We start from the raw sequence: 17,142 nt of genomic DNA, 5'->3' as shown, positions 1-17,142 counted from the left end.
TTCAAAAATAGCAAGCGGCATCTTACTCCCTACTCCATTCTTCTTAAGCTGTCATGCTATACGCACTCATGGATCTCGCTCTGAGCCTTTAATATCCCGTGTTCCACCCATTCTGAATGACTTAATCCACACAATCGACTCAATTCCTTGTGAACCTGCCCCATTTCCAGAGGGAAAACCATCATAGTCCTTGAATGACATGGTACAGCACTTCGACAGATCCCAGCAGGTCCATCACACCAGGCATCATTTCCTCCCGAGCCTGAAGCAATAATGTCCCATCCCGTGGATGTAAATTCCAGTTCACAACATGCTTGTAGGAAGGATTCACTTGAGGCAATCCCGGACCACGAACCCAGTTCTCAAATTCAGATGACTGCATAAACCAGAGAAGGAAATGTTCCTTGAAGATCGTCATGACTAGATCGTTGGCGTCGTCGAGTGTGTAGAAGACCTGAGAGATTTCGGTTATGGGCTTCTCCTTGTCTTGGAAGTTCCGGTACAGCACGATGTATACATGTGCTGGGGGGACGTTGGGGAAGTTTTCACGGAGGAAGTCCACTTCCTTGAGAATAATGCGTGGGTAGTCATTTCTCCAGTAACGCATCGTTTTGGTTGGTGAGGGGGGTCTGAAATCAGATTGTATATCTGGTTGATCTGGTGAGCTCAAGTTTGGTTTTGGATAAAGTTAACTGGGTCACACGAAGCATATTATAACATCAGGAGGAGGAGTAGCAATAGAAGGTAGTTGGGATTGGGATTTGAGATGAGTTGATGTTCCCGTGACTCGCAAACAATACAGCCTGGACATTTTAGTGAATTGCAACAGATATTCACTGACTGAGTGCCGGGCAGCTTCAAATAGCTCTGAGCTTCATTTATTATAAATAGATAGATATATATAAAAGGCGACACAATCATCATATATATTGATTCCCTGTATGACAATATATTCTGAGTCTATAGGAATATCCTTTCTTTTTGTTTATGTGAACACAATCTAGAAATTCATAGTTTCGAGATCACTTCGGGTTCATCTTATACTTCTCTTTAGATGGCTAGTATGTAGGGCTGTGTTCAGTGTTCTTAGTCAACCTGTATCATTATATTTCGAGCATTATCATTTCAATAACATTCCAGAATAAATCCATCTCCAATCTACCAAATTACCTTCATTTTATTTATCTTATCCCATATACATAGTGCTCACCTATTGTATACTATTTTTTTTTTGGCTGCAGAATAAACAAGCTTCCAAGATGGGGCCGCGGGATTATGTCAGCAGGGGAAAAAAAAGCCGCGAGCGTCTTGCGCGTCCGTCTCTCCCGATTTTTGTTTCCTGTTCCTGTTCCATTCAATCCAAAGGTTTATCTTTGGTGCTTCGTGTTGAACAGTTGGGAGACAATCTGTTACTTCGTGGGTTGCCTTGTCGACAAGCATATTCTTCCAACCCAATCACGCGATCACAAAAAGTTCCTTTGGATTCCTCAAGCGCATCTCTTTCTCCCGGAAGTTACGGAACATATCCATCATGAATCTCATCCAGCTGGCCATTGAATATGGCGCGCCCATTTTGTACGTCTAACACTTTTGAATGATTGTTTTTCTTGGTATACGAACTAATAATTTTTCTCGGAAATAGTCTTATCACATCACCCCTCACCTCCTACCTGGACCAGATTCTCAGCATTCATCGGAATAGGAGTTCGGCTGGTTTCTCCTTGGACATTCCTCTAATTATGCTGGTCGCGTCGATCTTGAAGTGAGACCCCTCGAACCATGCGAGAATATTCTACGCTGCTTCTACTACGTTAAACATGAACACCATGACTGATTCTTTATTGTTAGGGTCTTCTATTGGTTTGGGGAATACTACTCTGCTGCCCTGCTGGCGCAGGCGGTGGTGATGATCTTCACCCAGGCAGCTCTTCTGAAGGTCGCCTTGGATAACCGACCCAGAGATACGGTGGAACATTCTCCCTTCAGCGGGGCTAAGAGTGGCTTCCGCCGACCATATAACTTCTGGCAGTGGCGGAGCACCAAGCCGTAAGTGCCAACACAGCACGCGACATGTGTCTGCCCAAAATAATGAATATTTGCTGACTGCCCCCCCACTCTACAGGTATTGGGTCTTCTTGGGCTACTTCATTGCCGCCCTTTTTGTCATCCACCTTACCCCCATCTCTGACTTCAGCACCTATATCAGCCTGCTGGGCTGCATTGGTCTCGCTGTCGAAGCCACACTTCCGGTCCCCCAAATCCTCGCCAACCACCGCTCTGGTTCATGTAAGGGTTTCCGACTGTCCGTTCTGGCTGCCTGGATCATCGGTGATAGCTGCAAGATGACCTATTTCTTCATGAGCCAAGAACCCATCCCCTGGGCATTCAAGCTGTGCGGTATCTTCCAGTGCATCTGTGATGGGTACTTGGGCGTCCAGTACTTCATGTTCACTCGTGGCTACCAAAAGGCTGCAGGCAGCTCCCAGGAAGACGAAGAGGAGAAGGAGATCCGACTGAACCGCATCGGTTAAGTCTCTAATTTCTCAGAGCTCATCAATTTGAGCACGTTCTGCATGACTTTTGTAGATAGATGGGATCATGGCACCATAGCGATTTATAGACTTGTAATACTGAATGAAATGACCTTTAATAATATGGATTAAAAGTTTCAAAAATTCAAGATTTAGCCTCACAGTTTCCACCGTGAATAAATTCCCCTTCTAATGCAATCATCAAGTGTAGTCCACTCCGTTTCGGGAAATGCTGGAACTGCCCCGCGATGCACTCCGATCTTCTGGAGCTTATCCCCGGTGACCCCGCGGAGACTTCCCTCGCTTTCTGCCTCTTCCTCAGATCCACGTTCAACTCGCAAAGCTTGGCTTGAGCTCGGCTTGAACAATTTCACAATGGCCACTGTACCAACTATTCGAATCGGCTATGTGCCCGGTGAGCTACCCCTCCTGATCGACTCCTTCCATTGCGACATCAAGAACGCAGAGCACTATAACCTCCAGCTGTGGCTGTCCAAGATCAACTAGCTAACGATGAAGTCAATCGACTATAGAACACTATCTTACACCCCTACATTTGGCCCTCCGCTCTCCTGCTGTCGCTGCTCTGCCATTCAAGATTGCCCTCACACCATTCCCAGCCGGTACGGGCCACATGATCACTTCGCTGCGCAGTAATGAAATTGATATCTGCATCGGTCTCACCGAGGGTTGGGTTGCTGGCTTGACTGGAAAGACTCAGCCTCAGGATCCGGCGGAGGGAGGATACAAAATTATTGGCCACTGGGTCGATAACCCATTGCGCTGGGCCATTGTTACGGGCCGTAACCGTGATAATATCAATAGTGTGGCAGACTTGAAGGACCAGAGAGTTGGTGTTAGTCGACTTGGAAGGTAAGCTTCTCTGAAAGCTTAAATTGAATGAAAGCTCGGCATATTCGCTTAGTACGTCTTTGATGAGACGATAAGAAACTAACAATGCTGGATAGTGGCTCCCACATTATGTCTTTTGTGCTCGCACAGCAGCAAAAGTGGGCATCCGACTCGCTGACCACTGTTCCACTTGGACCCTTTGGACCCCTGCGAGCTGGAGTTACGGGACTAGACGAATCCAATTCTGACAAGGAACCTAACCCTGCAGCCGAATTCTTCATGTGGGAGCACTTTACCACCAAGCCATACTTCCACCCGACGATCGAAACACCTAATCCACCTCTGAAGAACATTGGTGAGATCTTCACTCCCTGGCCATCATGGATGATTGTAGCTTCCACGGCTTCATTCCCGAATCCGGAGCAGGATGAGCGTCTTGCGGCGCTGTTCCAGGCTTTGGACCAGGGAATTAAAACTTTTGAGGCCGATACAGACAAGGTCGTGAGACTTTTGGGTACCGGCGAACTTGGCTGCAATTATATTGAGGAGGATGCTACCGAATGGCTCAAGGATGTCAAATTCACAAATGCCACCCGTGGTGTTGACCATAAGGTCATTGAGAATGTTGTTGATATTCTCAAGGTTGCTGGTGTTATTGACACTGCCATGAGTAACGATGAGGCTATTCAGCGAGCTATTGGTATCTCACGGTAACTTTCTGGTGAGATATTAAAAGCAAATATACATGAATAAACATAGTCCTTGTTATGGATCGGAATAGAGTGACGAGTCGGCCTAGAAATTAACTAGACTCGATCACGGTTGAGCACGTTTCAATTCTTTCTCTAAGATAACGATAGATCGATGGGTATACTAGTACGGAGAGAGATATTTGGTGGCGTTCAAGTTGAGGTCAAGGCCTGTTGATATCCACAACGCCACTTGATGGAGTGCATCGGTGTGGCTGCGATTATTACGTAGATTCTCGCATATAAGAACATGAGATGATCAGTCGTGCCCTCAATTCATCAACAACTATCCCTAAATTTCAACAGATATACCATCATCATGGAAAGTATCGAGGGATCTTTCATCATTGAAGTCGATAACCAACCCATCGGGATAGTCGAGGATAACGGCGAGCCTCAACTCCACGCGTCTCTCGGTCCCAATCCTGCCATCTTTACATTAGTCGATGGCCATCTGGAGTCTGGAGGCTGGGTTTTAGGGAGGTCCTTAGTTGAGGATCGAAGCCTTCTTCCAAAGAGTTTTTTGGTTCAATAAGCAACATACCGGTCTTGAATCAATTCACAAGACCTTGGCTATTATAACCGAGGATTCCTATGGACTAGAATTCGCAGGTAAGATAACCCAAATTTTTTGAAATATTTCAAACATTGATAAATGATCTGATGGCTTTATAAAGTGCCCCCTTGATTGCCCATGAAGGGCTTTTGTTCGCGGATCTAATGCGAGGTATGAACAATCACTTCGTTCTCAGTCTATACGTGTGATGTATGATCGATACTAATGGTAAATCGTGCACAGATCAACCCCAGAACATGGAACTAATCCTGCAATAGACCAGAAACGCCTCAGCAACCCTGAGCTCTTTCGTTCACATACATATACAGCCCGCAGAAAGGCCTGTACAGCTAGTCAATATGATAAATGCTTTCTGCATTCAACGCACGCCCACAGCCAGCAGAGAGACTCCATTTTACCAGTACCTAGACAGTTAAGTATAATATAGCGAACTGTCATTGAATTGAAGTTCTTAGTCTCATATACGGGTCCGAGGTGTAGTAGCTAGATAGCTATGATTGAAGGTCTCCGGTTGTTGTTCTTCTACTAGAAGACCGGGAAGTACCAACTTAGGTAGCTACCAGAAATCAGGACGTCAATTCCCGAAGGGCTCCTTGTATCCATACTGATGCCAACCATTCAAATCATTCATACTAAATTCATTTTTTGGTCTTGTTGTATCGTGTCTTCATGACCCTAGATCTGTACAATTGCATCCTAGCCGTCTCAAACCCACCACAAATTCAACACGATCATATTTTCGAACTGGTGGATATTGGAAAACCATTTCAAGAGATAAATACCATACGTAGGTATTCTCTGATTGGGATTGGCCAAGACAATACCAAGACTATTAATTCTAGTAAAAAGCACTAGGTTTCATGCTTTTCCATGTTTATAAACAGATTTTTTGATGACTCGAGCATAACGATTCGACAACGAGAGCAGTACAGTTTCATGTATATATTTATGGACTTCGGATGTTAGGACCAAGACAGACTACTTAGTAAGTAGTCTGCCCTTGTTCATGGGAGTACCTACTCGTAGGTATGAGTGAACTTCCAGTGGCACCAGTGTTCTTTATACAAAATCCAACCTGGACTTAATAAGACACTTGCACTCCAAAGACCAGCACTCTTCGAGAATATAGACCAAAATCTGCTGATGATCTAGCCCAGGTGGCTCCTTGGGCTCAGTGCCCGAACTCCAGGATAACATTCTCGGATCATCACCTGGCTCCTTGACAACCAACCCGGAATGTAAGGCGGCCCGTGGAAGCAAGCAGAGAAGACAAATCAAATATGCAACTCGAGTATTTTTACCGAGCGATCCACAAAAGGAGACCCATTCGGCTGGGACGAAAGGCCGCTAGTCGGGGTTGAAGGCGTGGACGTCGACGTCGCGGCCCATACCATGCGCCCAGGTCACGAAATGACGCACGACGTGAGTGGATTGTTTTTCTCAATGGCATGCAGACTGTTAGACAAAATAACTCCATGGATCCTATTTAATAGATCTTCGTCACAAGGTCCCTGCGCGTGTACTTGTGCGCCTTTCGACAATTTGTTCTTCGTTTGGGGTTTGATCCCGCCGTTCATTAGGGTTATAATTTACTTTCTTTAATACCAACAGCCCTCTTTTTATATTCGACATTCCTTATAATTACTATCATTATGCGTCGCTCGCAGAGTTACATTTCGTGGTCCCTGTTGCTTGCCTCCATTGGTGGAGCTCAGGCAAAGCTTGACCTGAATTCGACATCCAACTTGGTTGTGTATTGGGGTAAGATATGAGTACAGATTAGACGTGTACCAGTGAGCATACTAACATAGAACCTGGTTCAAAGGTCAGAACTCAGGGCTGTTAAAGGGTGCAGATGAGCAGAAGCCTCTGGCTCACTACTGTGAGAGTAAGCTATTCCTAGAGCCTTGACCTTGGAAGAATTCGCTGACATTATAATAGATGAGGACATTGATGTAGGCACCATCTGGAATGGGAAATATAGTCTATGGTAGCTAATATTTTAATCTAGGTCATTCCCATGGCATTTGACATGATGGTCAACGGACCTGGTGGTGCGCCTGAGATTGACTTTGCAGTCACATCTGGAGACTGCGAAGTATTTGAGGGAACCCAATTGAAGCACTGCCCTAAGATTGCGTATGTATAAGCGATGAGACAACCCCTTCGACAAACTAACAATCAGCAGGGACGATATCAAAACATGCCAAAAGAAGGGCAAGACTATCCTCCTATCCATTGGCGGTGCGACCTACAGCGAGGGCGGCTTCAAGAACGAGGATGACGCAAAGGCTGGAGCACAGCTCATGTGGGAGACCTTCGGACCTGTCAAGGAGGGCTCGAAAGTCAAGCGTCCTTTTGATGATGTTGCCCTCGATGGATTCGACTTCGACTTCGAGTCCGCCGTCACGCATATGGCCCCCTTCGCCAACGAGCTGCGTTCGTTGATCAAAAAAGAGACCGACAGACAATACTTCCTGACTGCTGCCCCCCAGTGCCCGTACCCCGATCAAGCAGACAAGGATATCTTGAATGGTCCCGTTGATATCGATGCTATCTGGGTGCAGTTCTATAACAACTTCTGCGGCGTCAACGCTTTTAACAAAGATTCCAAGAGCTCGAAGTACAACTTTGAGGAATGGGATAACTGGGCCAAAACAGTCTCCAAGAACAAAGATGTCAAGGTCATCGTTGGTGTCCCTGCAGGTCCCGAGGCCGCCAGCACCGGATACATTCCAGCCGACAAGCTCGCCGATGTGATCGAATACTCGCGCAAGTTCGAGAGCTTCGGCGGAGTCATGATGTGGGATGTAGCACAAGCATACGCGAACAAGGGATTCCTGGACGGAGTATTGAAATCTCTCGATGATGGAAGTGAAGATTCTGGTTCGTCGTCGTCGTCCAACTCGGCGTCGACCACGGCGTCTGCACCTTCGTCCACTAACTCACCGAATACCTCGCAATCTTCCAATGCACCCGCCTCCTCGTCCTCCTCTTCCTCCTCATCTGCATCTGGATCCTCGTCCAGTGAGCCCGAGAAGCCGACTACTACCGCTCAGAAACCCACTGCCGAGGCATCCCCAGCCAAGCCAACAACGACCTCGACAACCTCGACAACTGAGCCAAATACCAAGCCTGCTCCCAAGCCTACGAGTACATCAACATCAACATCGACTTCTAAGCCCGTCGTTACCCAGCCCGTCGCTACCTCGACTACCTCGGCACCATCCAGCACTACTACCGAGTCCACTCCCGCTGTCAAGCCGTCTGACAACGATGACACCGAAGAGAAGCCTACTAGCTCAGATTCGTCGGACGATACTAACCAAACCCCGGCGCCCTCTAAGCCATCAGACGAGGATGCCTCTAGCAGCGATGATAATGACGATAAGTCTGATAACCCACTCACCAAGGGTCCTAGCAACATCCTCAATCAGCTTCTGGGCGGCTCAGACCTCCTTGGTCTGCTGAGTGGTCTTCGTCAAGCCAATGGCCCTGTAACTCGGGACTTGACCAACAATCTTCGCTTTGCCCGACGCATTCAGAACTAAACCCATTGAGCAAATTTACATTGCCTCAAATCAGAGGACAACTATGGAGTACTTTTGAAAACCTTACAGTCCTTCAACCAACAAAGACATCGTCTTTTTCAGTTTTACTTCTGGTTTCACTCCTTTGACAATTTTCATCATGCCCTACTTTTCAATTTCTGATACCCATAATTCATAATCTAATGTATACTGGACCAGATCTAATGTCGTCCATGTTTCCTGTTCAGATAAACTTTGCGGGAGTATGTCAATTCTTTCAAGGGGATCACTTAGTTTCAAGTTGAGTAGGCCACAATTTACAGAGCGAAGGGGTATATTTCAAATTAGAGAACAGTATCCAGACAATTATTAAGATAATACGAAAGTTATTAATCAAAGAAGCTTATCACAAGGCCCCATTCGCTCTCACTCCAATGAAGCTCATGGAAATTCCTGCAGATTCCCGGTCCTAGATCAAGGCGTATAGGATGAAGAAAGGGATGGCATGTATCCCCAGGTATGCTCTCCCATCACACGACCATTGACTGGATCTCACACAGTCATCGATCCCTTCATTCGACCTCTTCCTCCTCTTTGCTCGCCGCCAGGAAATACCGACCCGTAGGTCTGCCCGGCTCATCGTACTCAACGGTCAGACGGGCCAGATGTCCCAGCAAATTCTCAATCTTGATTTCACCCTTGGTGCGCTTAGCGCGGCCGAGGTCATCAAGCCACTTGATCTTATTGAGAATGAAGTAAACGAGAGCAATGACAATTTCCACACCCAGCGAGTAGCCCCAGATGCGAACAACGGTAACAATGTCAGTCCATCCGTTGGTTGTTTCAACGAACTTATCTGATGGGTTCGTCTTCATATCTTGATTTGTGAACCAACCAAAAAGACAGAAAATTGTAGCAAGAATATCGACCCCCAAGATAGCTGTTACGAGGTGGATAGATGGCCAGGTGTCAATGCCGCGTGTCACGAAGATGAGCCAGTTCTCTGTAAGAGCGACTTCCAAGAAGAGCACTTCTTGGATCGAGCCCCAGTTCTGGATAATACCACCACTGGGCAGGAACATACTTCCACGTACCACCCATGTACCAAGTGCAAGGAGCACTCCCAGTAAGCAAGAAATGAACCAGATTTTCGGAAGTTGCCATTCCACAGGTCGTAGTTCAAATGAGGCATGATCATAAGCCACGGCCACAGTTGCCAGGTCGGCGAAAAGAGCCAAGAAAACAATAAGCTCAACTCGAATACTCTCATTGAGAATAATCATCGAAGTGACGAGGTAAATTTCCAGATGCAAGCAAAGAGCAATACGATACTGAATGTATGCTTTCATCCTGTGGAAGATTTGTCTAGCGACCTTAATCGAGTCAATGATAGTTGACAGGCCAGGCTCCAGAAAAACGATATCAGATGCTGATTGTGCAGCTTCAGATGCACCTTCCACAGCGATGCCACAATCGGCCTTCTTGAGAGAAGGCGCATCGTTCACGCCATCGCCTGTCATGGCTGTCAAATGGCCTCTTTCTTGGAGCATCTGTACCACTTGGTATTTGTGTTCGGGGAAAACTTCTGCGAATCCGTCTGCTTTTTCAACGAGATCTCCTGCCATCGCTCCACTCAGGCCACCATGAATAAGCTTGTCCGAGTTATACACTTTAGTGCCGAGCGCGAGCATCTTGCAGGTTTCTTTCGCAATAGCGATAGCATCACCCGTCAACATCTTCACACTGATACCGAGGTTCTGTGCTTCGCTAATTGTCTGTGCCGTATCTTCGCGTGGCGGATCAAACATAGGCAGCATACCAAGTAGAGTCCACTCCTCGCCCTCTTTCTGGACCGCAACACCGAGTGATCTGAAACCACGGTGGGCAAATTCCTGAGCTTTGGCCTTGTACATATCGGCGACTTCTTTCGAGCAGTTGGTGAGCTGGAGCACGGCTTTCGGGGCGCCCTTTGTGCAAGTGTAGCGAGTGCCCTCACAGCTGGCAATTGTAACAATTCTTTTTGATACTGGATCGAATGGTGTAAATTTTTCAGTTGTCCATCCTCGACGCAGGATTTCACGAGCTCGAGGGTATTGTCGAAGTGTTAAGACGGTCACTTTATCAATCGGATCTAACGATTCGATATTGTGCGAAGATGCTAGGGCCGCAACGGCAAACATCCAATCCACGTCGACACCTTCGGCCACGTAAGGATCTCGAATGCTCAATTTGTTGGCAGTCAAAGTTCCGGTTTTGTCAGAACAGAGAATGTCAACACCCTGGTTATAGTCAGTAATCAATCTTTTGGGAAACATCTGCAAGGCATTGGCTTGAAATAACTTGCCGCAAGTGATTCAATGGCAGTCAGTTTCTGCACGATTGCTTTCTTCTTGGCTAAGTATGCAGCACCAACAGCCATGGTCGTAGTAGTGACGACTGGAAGACCGACAGGGACACCGATGATAAGCAAGGAGAGGGTGTAATGTAGCAGGGTCTGTTGTCCAGGAGAAGCAATGGGAATATGACGGAAGAAACCACCAATCCAAGCCGCGAGGATCCATGCCATGACGAGAATTAAGAGCGATGTTCCGATGTTATCCATGACGATTTCAAAATGGCCAGCACCCTTTGCGGACTGTACCATACTAGCTGTACGGCCAACAAAAGATGTCTTGGCTGGCGATTGAACTACGGCATATGCTTTACCTCGCTTGCAACCAGTCGTATAGTAGATCACATCGCCCATGTATCGATCCACGGCAAGAGATTCGCCAGTGATTGCAGAGTGGTCACAGGCCAGAATAGGGTAGCCACGCTTTCGAGTCTTCTGCCTTTGGGCTTCTTCTTTTTCTTCGTCTTCTTTGGCCCCATCGGCAGATTGACTAGCCTCTTTGTTCTTGTGTTCCTCATCCTCATCTTCGGAGTCGGATCCACCGCCGAGCATGCCTTGCTCTTGCAGTTGGTTAAATTCCTCCCATCCATTGCTATCTTTGAAGTCGCAGATAATCTTGGCGTCTGCCGGTACCACTTGGCCTTCACCTACAATAATCTATATGGTTCTTTAGCACTGTGGAGAACAACGATTTCTTTTTTTGTTGTTTTGTGAATGGATAGACGTACCACATCGCCAGGAACCAGCTCTCGTGCCAGAACCTCTTGTTCAGTGCTGTCACGCACAGCCAGAGCACGCATGGCAATATCACCTTTAAGACTGGCGACCACGTCGGCAGCTTGTTTCTCTTGATACCAACCAACAGCTGCGTTAAGGCACAGAATACCAATGATGACACCAAAGTCAACCCAGTCATCTAGACCAGCAGCAAGCAGAACAGCCAGCTCCATCACTATCCAATTGTCATCAGCTTTGGAAATGCCTTAGTTCTAATTGCTAGACGCAACTCACCATAGAGAATGGGACCTTGGAAGTAGGAGAGTATCTTGGCAATGGGATTCTCCTTCTCTGAAACCAACTCATTCCACCCCGAGCGGCGACGACGAGTATTGATCTCCTCACCCGATAGACCCTCTCGAATGTCGGTGATCAGCCAGTCATCTGGGAAAGTCAAGGAGTTGTCTAGTTTTCGCACGCGGACCTTGCGCTTTTTCCACGGAGCATACCAAACTCGCTTTTCTTCGACATCGGTATCATCTGCAGACAGAGCACCTGTATCACGATAGGTTGAAACATATTTGACAAGCTTTCCATATTCATCCAGTGAGGCAAAGTCCTCCTTCAGAGAAGCGCGGGAGATACGGGATCCGCGACGTCCATCGGGACGTTCAGCATCACCTTCGCTCGCCATACTAAGAGTACAAGAGAGCGTTAAGATAAAAGCAAATCGAATAAAGCTAACGACTTGAGGGATTGAGGTGTTTAGGAAGAGTGGGAGGAGGGTTCTGGTTGAAGGAGTGAGAAGTACCCGGCGGATTTCCTGGAAGCAATCAACAGCAACGCAAATGCCGCCTTTGCCGAAAGCAACACGACAAGTAAGAAAGTCCAAGTATACCAGCAGGACTGATAATGTTCTCTCTCTTTCTCTTCTTTTTTCTTTTCTCGTTGGTGAAAAGAAAAAAAAAAGAAGAGAACGAATGAATTTCCCTTCTATCAGATACTCATGCTGACGTCGTAAACCAAGGAATAGGCCGAGCTAGGAAATTACTGGAGATACTGCACTTTTTGAGCAGAAATAAGCTATCTTGACGTATGAGACATTTGCACAGAGCTTGACAGATGAATCTTCTAAAGAACGGGCCGCTACTTCAAGCCATGGATGAAGAAGGGATCTATCCAATACAATGGCCAGGTGCGCTTTATAACCAAGGATATGCGCCAGGGTTCCATCCATCAGTCAGGACAATCTCAGTGTAACAACAAGTCAGGCTTTTTTGTGTCTGGCCACCTCCAGGGTAGAGTTTGCGAAACAACAAGGTTATACACCGTTACAGCTCTTGTACATTGCCCCAGCAAGCTATAGTGGAGTCGTGGAGAGATCGCCAATCTAGCGTCAAGAGTTGTCCCGCTTTATTGGCCCGCTTGCGTCCAAGCTTTTTCTGACAGCTTGCCCTTCACATATGGCATTGTCCTTGATTGACAGCTTACATGACTCTTATAATGCAAGATAGTAGCGGGGAAGTTCCAGTTTGATCTTATTAGGCGCTTGTAGTAACCCTCCATCCTCACAGGGTTGACGGATCATCGCGGATCGCGTTTAACCCTCCCCGGTCTTCGACGTCATCCACCAACAGAACTCCTCCGCTGATTGCCGGTCACTACAACCGATATGGGCTTCGGAATCCCATGGATGTACCTAGGGATTGGCTTGGAAGTGGCTGGTATTCTGCGAGGTCATACGGGTAATTGTAGAAAATAATTGGCATTCTCCGGAGAGCCGAGGGGAACCCAATACGGCACGTGACAATATATCAAAGTTGTTTATTTCAATATCATTCGAAGACGAGCTTCGTATTCTTATATTGGCCAAATATTTATCGAAACCCTGGGTCTCTTAGGTATATTTAGCCTGAATAGATAAGAATTCTACTTGTGGATTAGTTAGAAATCGGAGCAAGAAAATATCAATTCAACATTGACAATACTATGTATTTTTGAGCTCATATACTAATGACATCCATTTTCTCGTTCACATCACTCATTCACAGCAAATGTGATTCATCGCTTATTTTTGCTTGCCAGTAGGAATGTTGAAGAACACAGCAGGGACACCAGGGGCAGCAGCACGGTCAACACGGTAGAAGCCCTTGCGGTCGAATTGGATGATGTCGCCAACCTTAAGCTGGGAGACATTGCCATCCGCGACAGCGCTATCCCGGAACTCGGTGTTGTAGTTGAGGACATCCTCCAGCTTATCATCCTCGCTCAGGGAGTCCTTCTTCAGCAGATAGTCAAAGTCAACCAGCTCAACGGGGACCAGATCCTGGCCCTCGGTGGCCAACCAGGTAACCTTCTTCTCGGTCTTCTTGACATCACCGCCGGGGTTCAGCTCAAGATCAAGACCAGTGACAGTGCCATTGGCATCAGTGGTAATCTTGCGGACGAAAGCGTTGCCCCAGTTCATCAGCGTGATCTCCTCATCTTGCTTGAACAGCTTGACGTCTTCTTGCTCGAGGAGAACATTGTTGCTGAAAGCGACAGTCTTCATACCGACAGCAGCGTTCTTGGCATGCTTGGCCTTCTCCTCGGTGTACGGGCTAGCAGGGCCATTGGTGATAACAGCCTTGACGTGGTCCTTGCTAATGATAGCAGTGTGGCGAGGTGCAACGGGGTCAATGTACTTCTTGTTGGTAGCCCAGACTAAAGATTATCAGCAAAGGAAATGTATTATAGGGGGTATTAGGAATCGAAGACTTACTAAGAGCCCAGTCGAAGAGGGTAACGGCCTTGGAAGGACCCTGCTTCAGGATAAACTCCCGAAGAGCAGGAATGGTCATACCACGTCGTCGAATACCACGGATGGTAGGGAAACGAGGGTCATCCCAGCCCCAGACAACTCCGGTCTCGACGAGCTTTGTCAACTTGCGCTTCGACAGAAGAGTGCGGATGAAGTTCATGCGAGCAAAGTCCCAGACTTGCACACCGCGCAGGTTGAGGGCATCAAGCATCCACTGGTACTGGGGATTGCGGTCACGGTACTCGCTAATCATATATTAGCCTAGTCACACAAAAACAATGCAGCGCTTGCTTACATAGTACGGAGAGCATGGGTGACTCCCTCCATGGAATCGACAATCGGGCAGGCGAAATCATAGGTGGGGTAGATCTTCCACTTAGTGCCAGTACGGTGGTGAGGAGCTGGGTTGCAGCGGTAGATGACGGGGTCACGAAGGGCCTTTGAAATGAATCTTAGTGTATTGCTCTGAATCCTTCACAAAGAAAGTAATTACCTTGTTCTTGTCATCCGCAGAGATCTTAGCACGAATGCACCAACGGAGGCCTTCAGGTGTACCCTTCTTCATCTCCTCGAAGTGGACCAAACTCTCCTCGGGGGAAAGCTCGCGGCACTTGCTGGGGATTCCATCGAAACGCTGAGCCTGCATGGTCTCCTTGTCGGTATCATCTGCATAGGCCTTTCCAGCCTTGATGATCTCGAGACCATAAGCGTAGAGCTCATCGAAGTAGTCACTGGTATAAGAGGTTTTGTTGGGTTTGATACCCTATTTTCTGTTAGCATCAGATCATTTGCCTCAGAAACAAGATATGGCATACCATCAGAGCAAGATCCTCCATAATGGCATCTTGAAACTCCTCCTTCTCGTTGGAGGGGTTGGTGTCGTCGAAGCGCAGGAGAAGAGTGCCGTTGTACTTTTCGTGAGCGAAGTAGTCGTTCAGAAGAGCGGCCTTAGCGTGACCAATGTGCAGGTATCCCGAAGGCTCAGGAGGAAAGCGAGTGACAACTCCACCGTCAGTGTTCTTCAGGGCGATATCATAGCTAGCACCTTCCTTGGATTTGGCAGACTTCTTCTCCTTGGCGGCAGCAGTCAGAGCCTCGACGGCACCAGCGGTCCAAGGGCAAAGCTCCTCCAAGAATCGGTACCAGCGAGTGAGGTTCACGAGGGAGCCCTTCTTCAGAGCAGCGACGGCGACACGGTTTCCACGGAGGGCACCCCAGAGAGCGATGTCGGGGGTGGAAAGAGAGTATCCGACGACGAAAGAGCGTAGGATAAGGTGGGTATCAAGACGCTGAAGAACAGGGTCGAGAGCCTTGAAGTCCAGGGTAGTGAAAGACTCCAACTGGGAGATCAAATCGGCCTCCTATACAATATGAACGTTAAATCAAACATAGTGATGATTTTATGGTGGGGTAACGTACAAGCTTGTTATCCTTGCCCGAAAGGAAAGGGAACGCAGTGCAAAGCTCATTCACAGCATCCAAAGTACCAAAGACAGACTTTCCGCTGGTAGTAAGCTGGACAATGGCCTTGTCGCCTTCGCTCAGAACTGCAGTATCCTCATACTTGATTTGAATGGCCGGGGTAGGGCGAGCCTCATTGAGGGAGGTCGCAATCAGAACCACAGGCAAAATTGCGGCATGATTGCCACGAGTGGCCACAGTCAGATCAAACTGAGTCATTGTGTAGTGAATACACTCACTAAAAACACAATGGAAAGAAAAAGATATGTGAATCAATGAGGCTCGAAAGTTTTTGGAGGGGCATTCGACTCATTGTCAGCGCGGTCGGCGATACACTTTCTCCGGGATCCGAGAGCTCCAATTCCCGTCAGAAAACAATTGCGCTCCGATGGATCTGCACATCCAACAAGTCATGTCGTCCCTCGGCATCGCATTGCCCTCTGCGGCACGCGGCATTCTCTCATCATGCCGTTCATCACTTCGGGAAACCTCAGTGAACCCCTCCTTTCCAGTTCTTCAGCAGATCCGAGGTCTGAAGAGCAATCCGCAGGCCAAGGGCAAGGGGAAGAAGGCGGCTAAACCCAGCCGCCGAGGACCTCAGGAATTTAGACAAAAGAATCTCAAGGATATGGATCAATTTGCTTTGTGTGATGCGATGCGGTATGTGCAAATTTGATATGTGCTGACAAGTTACGATATCAATTCATTCCAGCTTTTCTGACTGTCGTTTTCTATAAAGTTATCTTCGAGCCATTGAAGTTGGCCGTAATCCCACAGTTATCAAATACGAGGCACACATTCGTCTTCGAACAAGGAAAGACGGTCCTGTCATTCGAAATATGATCCGATTTCCCCACGCCGTCCAAACCGAATCCCGAATCTGTGTCATCTGTCCTCCCGACTCGAAGCAAGCGAAGGATGCGCTCGCTGCTGGTGCCGTTCTGGTAGGAGAGGATGAAGTCTTCGAGGCTGTGAAAGCTGGTCGTATCGAGTTTGATCGTTGCCTGGCTCACCCGGACAGTGTGCCAGCTCTCAACAAGGCTGGCTTGGGTCGAATCCTTGGACCTCGTGGTCTCATGCCCAGTGCTAAGGCCGGTACAGTGGTCGAAGATGTTGCTTCCCGTGTGGAGGATCTTCGCGGAGGTACTGTCTACCGAGAGCGTGATGCTGTCATTCGTCTGCCCATCGGCCAGTTGGGCTTCTCTCCCGAGCAATTGCGCGACAACTTGCGGACAACAATCGACCAGATCAAGAAGGATGCCTCTGGCCTTAATGACCGTATTAACAAGGAGATCTACGAAATCGTAAGTCGTCTGAGAATCATGTATGTTCGAATAATCTACTAACACGATCGCCAGGTTCTGAGTACTTCTCACGGTCCCGGCTTCAGCCTGAACGGAGACTTCAAGACCGATGACTCCCCCCGAACCCTCTGCCTTGACTGGCGTGTAAATTACTATTCATTTCTTCTTTTACTGGCGTGTACAGATCTTGTTTTATTAGGAAAGGACATGGTGTATCATGGTATCATAT

The 17,142-nt window shown here is 47.7% G+C and overlaps 8 protein-coding genes across 8 annotated transcripts; 5 read left to right on the top strand and 3 right to left on the bottom strand.

The window, feature by feature from the left end:
* Positions 1 to 181: 181 nt before the first annotated feature.
* N7469_002766 (uncharacterized protein) lies at positions 182 to 607 on the bottom strand (the record flags this gene model as incomplete). Its single annotated transcript, XM_056641686.1, has 1 exon — positions 182 to 607. One exon carries the CDS (start codon positions 605 to 607, stop codon positions 182 to 184), a length of 426 nt encoding a protein of 141 aa, XP_056504180.1.
* Positions 608 to 1,531: 924 nt separating this feature from the next.
* On the top strand, positions 1,532 to 2,531 carry N7469_002765 (PQ-loop repeat-containing protein; the record flags this gene model as incomplete). Its single annotated transcript, XM_056641685.1, has 4 exons — positions 1,532 to 1,575; positions 1,643 to 1,762; positions 1,849 to 2,046; positions 2,123 to 2,531. The coding sequence occupies 4 exons, from the start codon at positions 1,532 to 1,534 to the stop codon at positions 2,529 to 2,531; spliced, it is 771 nt and encodes a 256-aa protein (XP_056504179.1).
* A 375-nt stretch (positions 2,532 to 2,906) lies between these two features.
* N7469_002764 (uncharacterized protein) lies at positions 2,907 to 4,097 on the top strand (the record flags this gene model as incomplete). The annotated part of the gene is made up of 3 exons (XM_056641684.1): positions 2,907 to 2,946; positions 3,065 to 3,404; positions 3,500 to 4,097. The coding sequence occupies 3 exons, from the start codon at positions 2,907 to 2,909 to the stop codon at positions 4,095 to 4,097; spliced, it is 978 nt and encodes a 325-aa protein (XP_056504178.1).
* A 354-nt stretch (positions 4,098 to 4,451) lies between these two features.
* Positions 4,452 to 4,667, top strand: N7469_002763 (uncharacterized protein; the record flags this gene model as incomplete). Its single annotated transcript, XM_056641683.1, has 1 exon — positions 4,452 to 4,667. The coding sequence occupies one exon, from the start codon at positions 4,452 to 4,454 to the stop codon at positions 4,665 to 4,667; it is 216 nt and encodes a 71-aa protein (XP_056504177.1).
* A 1,694-nt stretch (positions 4,668 to 6,361) lies between these two features.
* On the top strand, positions 6,362 to 8,260 carry N7469_002762 (glycoside hydrolase family 18 protein; the record flags this gene model as incomplete). Its single annotated transcript, XM_056641682.1, has 5 exons — positions 6,362 to 6,470; positions 6,535 to 6,597; positions 6,651 to 6,664; positions 6,721 to 6,848; positions 6,898 to 8,260. The coding sequence occupies 5 exons, from the start codon at positions 6,362 to 6,364 to the stop codon at positions 8,258 to 8,260; spliced, it is 1,677 nt and encodes a 558-aa protein (XP_056504176.1).
* A 551-nt stretch (positions 8,261 to 8,811) lies between these two features.
* Positions 8,812 to 12,042, bottom strand: N7469_002761 (putative plasma membrane H(+)ATPase; the record flags this gene model as incomplete). The annotated part of the gene is made up of 4 exons (XM_056641681.1): positions 8,812 to 10,518; positions 10,584 to 11,288; positions 11,360 to 11,583; positions 11,643 to 12,042. The coding sequence occupies 4 exons, from the start codon at positions 12,040 to 12,042 to the stop codon at positions 8,812 to 8,814; spliced, it is 3,036 nt and encodes a 1,011-aa protein (XP_056504175.1).
* Positions 12,043 to 13,416: 1,374 nt separating this feature from the next.
* On the bottom strand, positions 13,417 to 15,828 carry N7469_002760 (glutamate--tRNA ligase GUS1; the record flags this gene model as incomplete). The annotated part of the gene is made up of 6 exons (XM_056641680.1): positions 13,417 to 14,051; positions 14,110 to 14,393; positions 14,444 to 14,586; positions 14,642 to 14,911; positions 14,964 to 15,509; positions 15,568 to 15,828. 6 exons carry the CDS (start codon positions 15,826 to 15,828, stop codon positions 13,417 to 13,419), a joined length of 2,139 nt encoding a protein of 712 aa, XP_056504174.1.
* A 169-nt stretch (positions 15,829 to 15,997) lies between these two features.
* Positions 15,998 to 17,112, top strand: N7469_002759 (mitochondrial 54S ribosomal protein uL1m; the record flags this gene model as incomplete). The annotated part of the gene is made up of 4 exons (XM_056641679.1): positions 15,998 to 16,269; positions 16,349 to 16,913; positions 16,968 to 17,057; positions 17,098 to 17,112. 4 exons carry the CDS (start codon positions 15,998 to 16,000, stop codon positions 17,110 to 17,112), a joined length of 942 nt encoding a protein of 313 aa, XP_056504173.1.
* Between the last annotated feature and the right edge of the window lie 30 nt (positions 17,113 to 17,142).

The sequence above is a fragment of the Penicillium citrinum genome (assembly GCF_028827155.1).
Source record: "Penicillium citrinum strain IBT 23319 chromosome Unknown utg000002l:1.0-3833315.0:1.0-3834789.0, whole genome shotgun sequence".
In the NCBI taxonomy this organism is placed as follows: Eukaryota; Fungi; Ascomycota; class Eurotiomycetes; order Eurotiales; family Aspergillaceae; genus Penicillium; species Penicillium citrinum.
The sequence above is the reverse complement of the archived record's forward strand: the minus strand, read 5'-3'. Positions and strand labels throughout refer to the sequence as shown.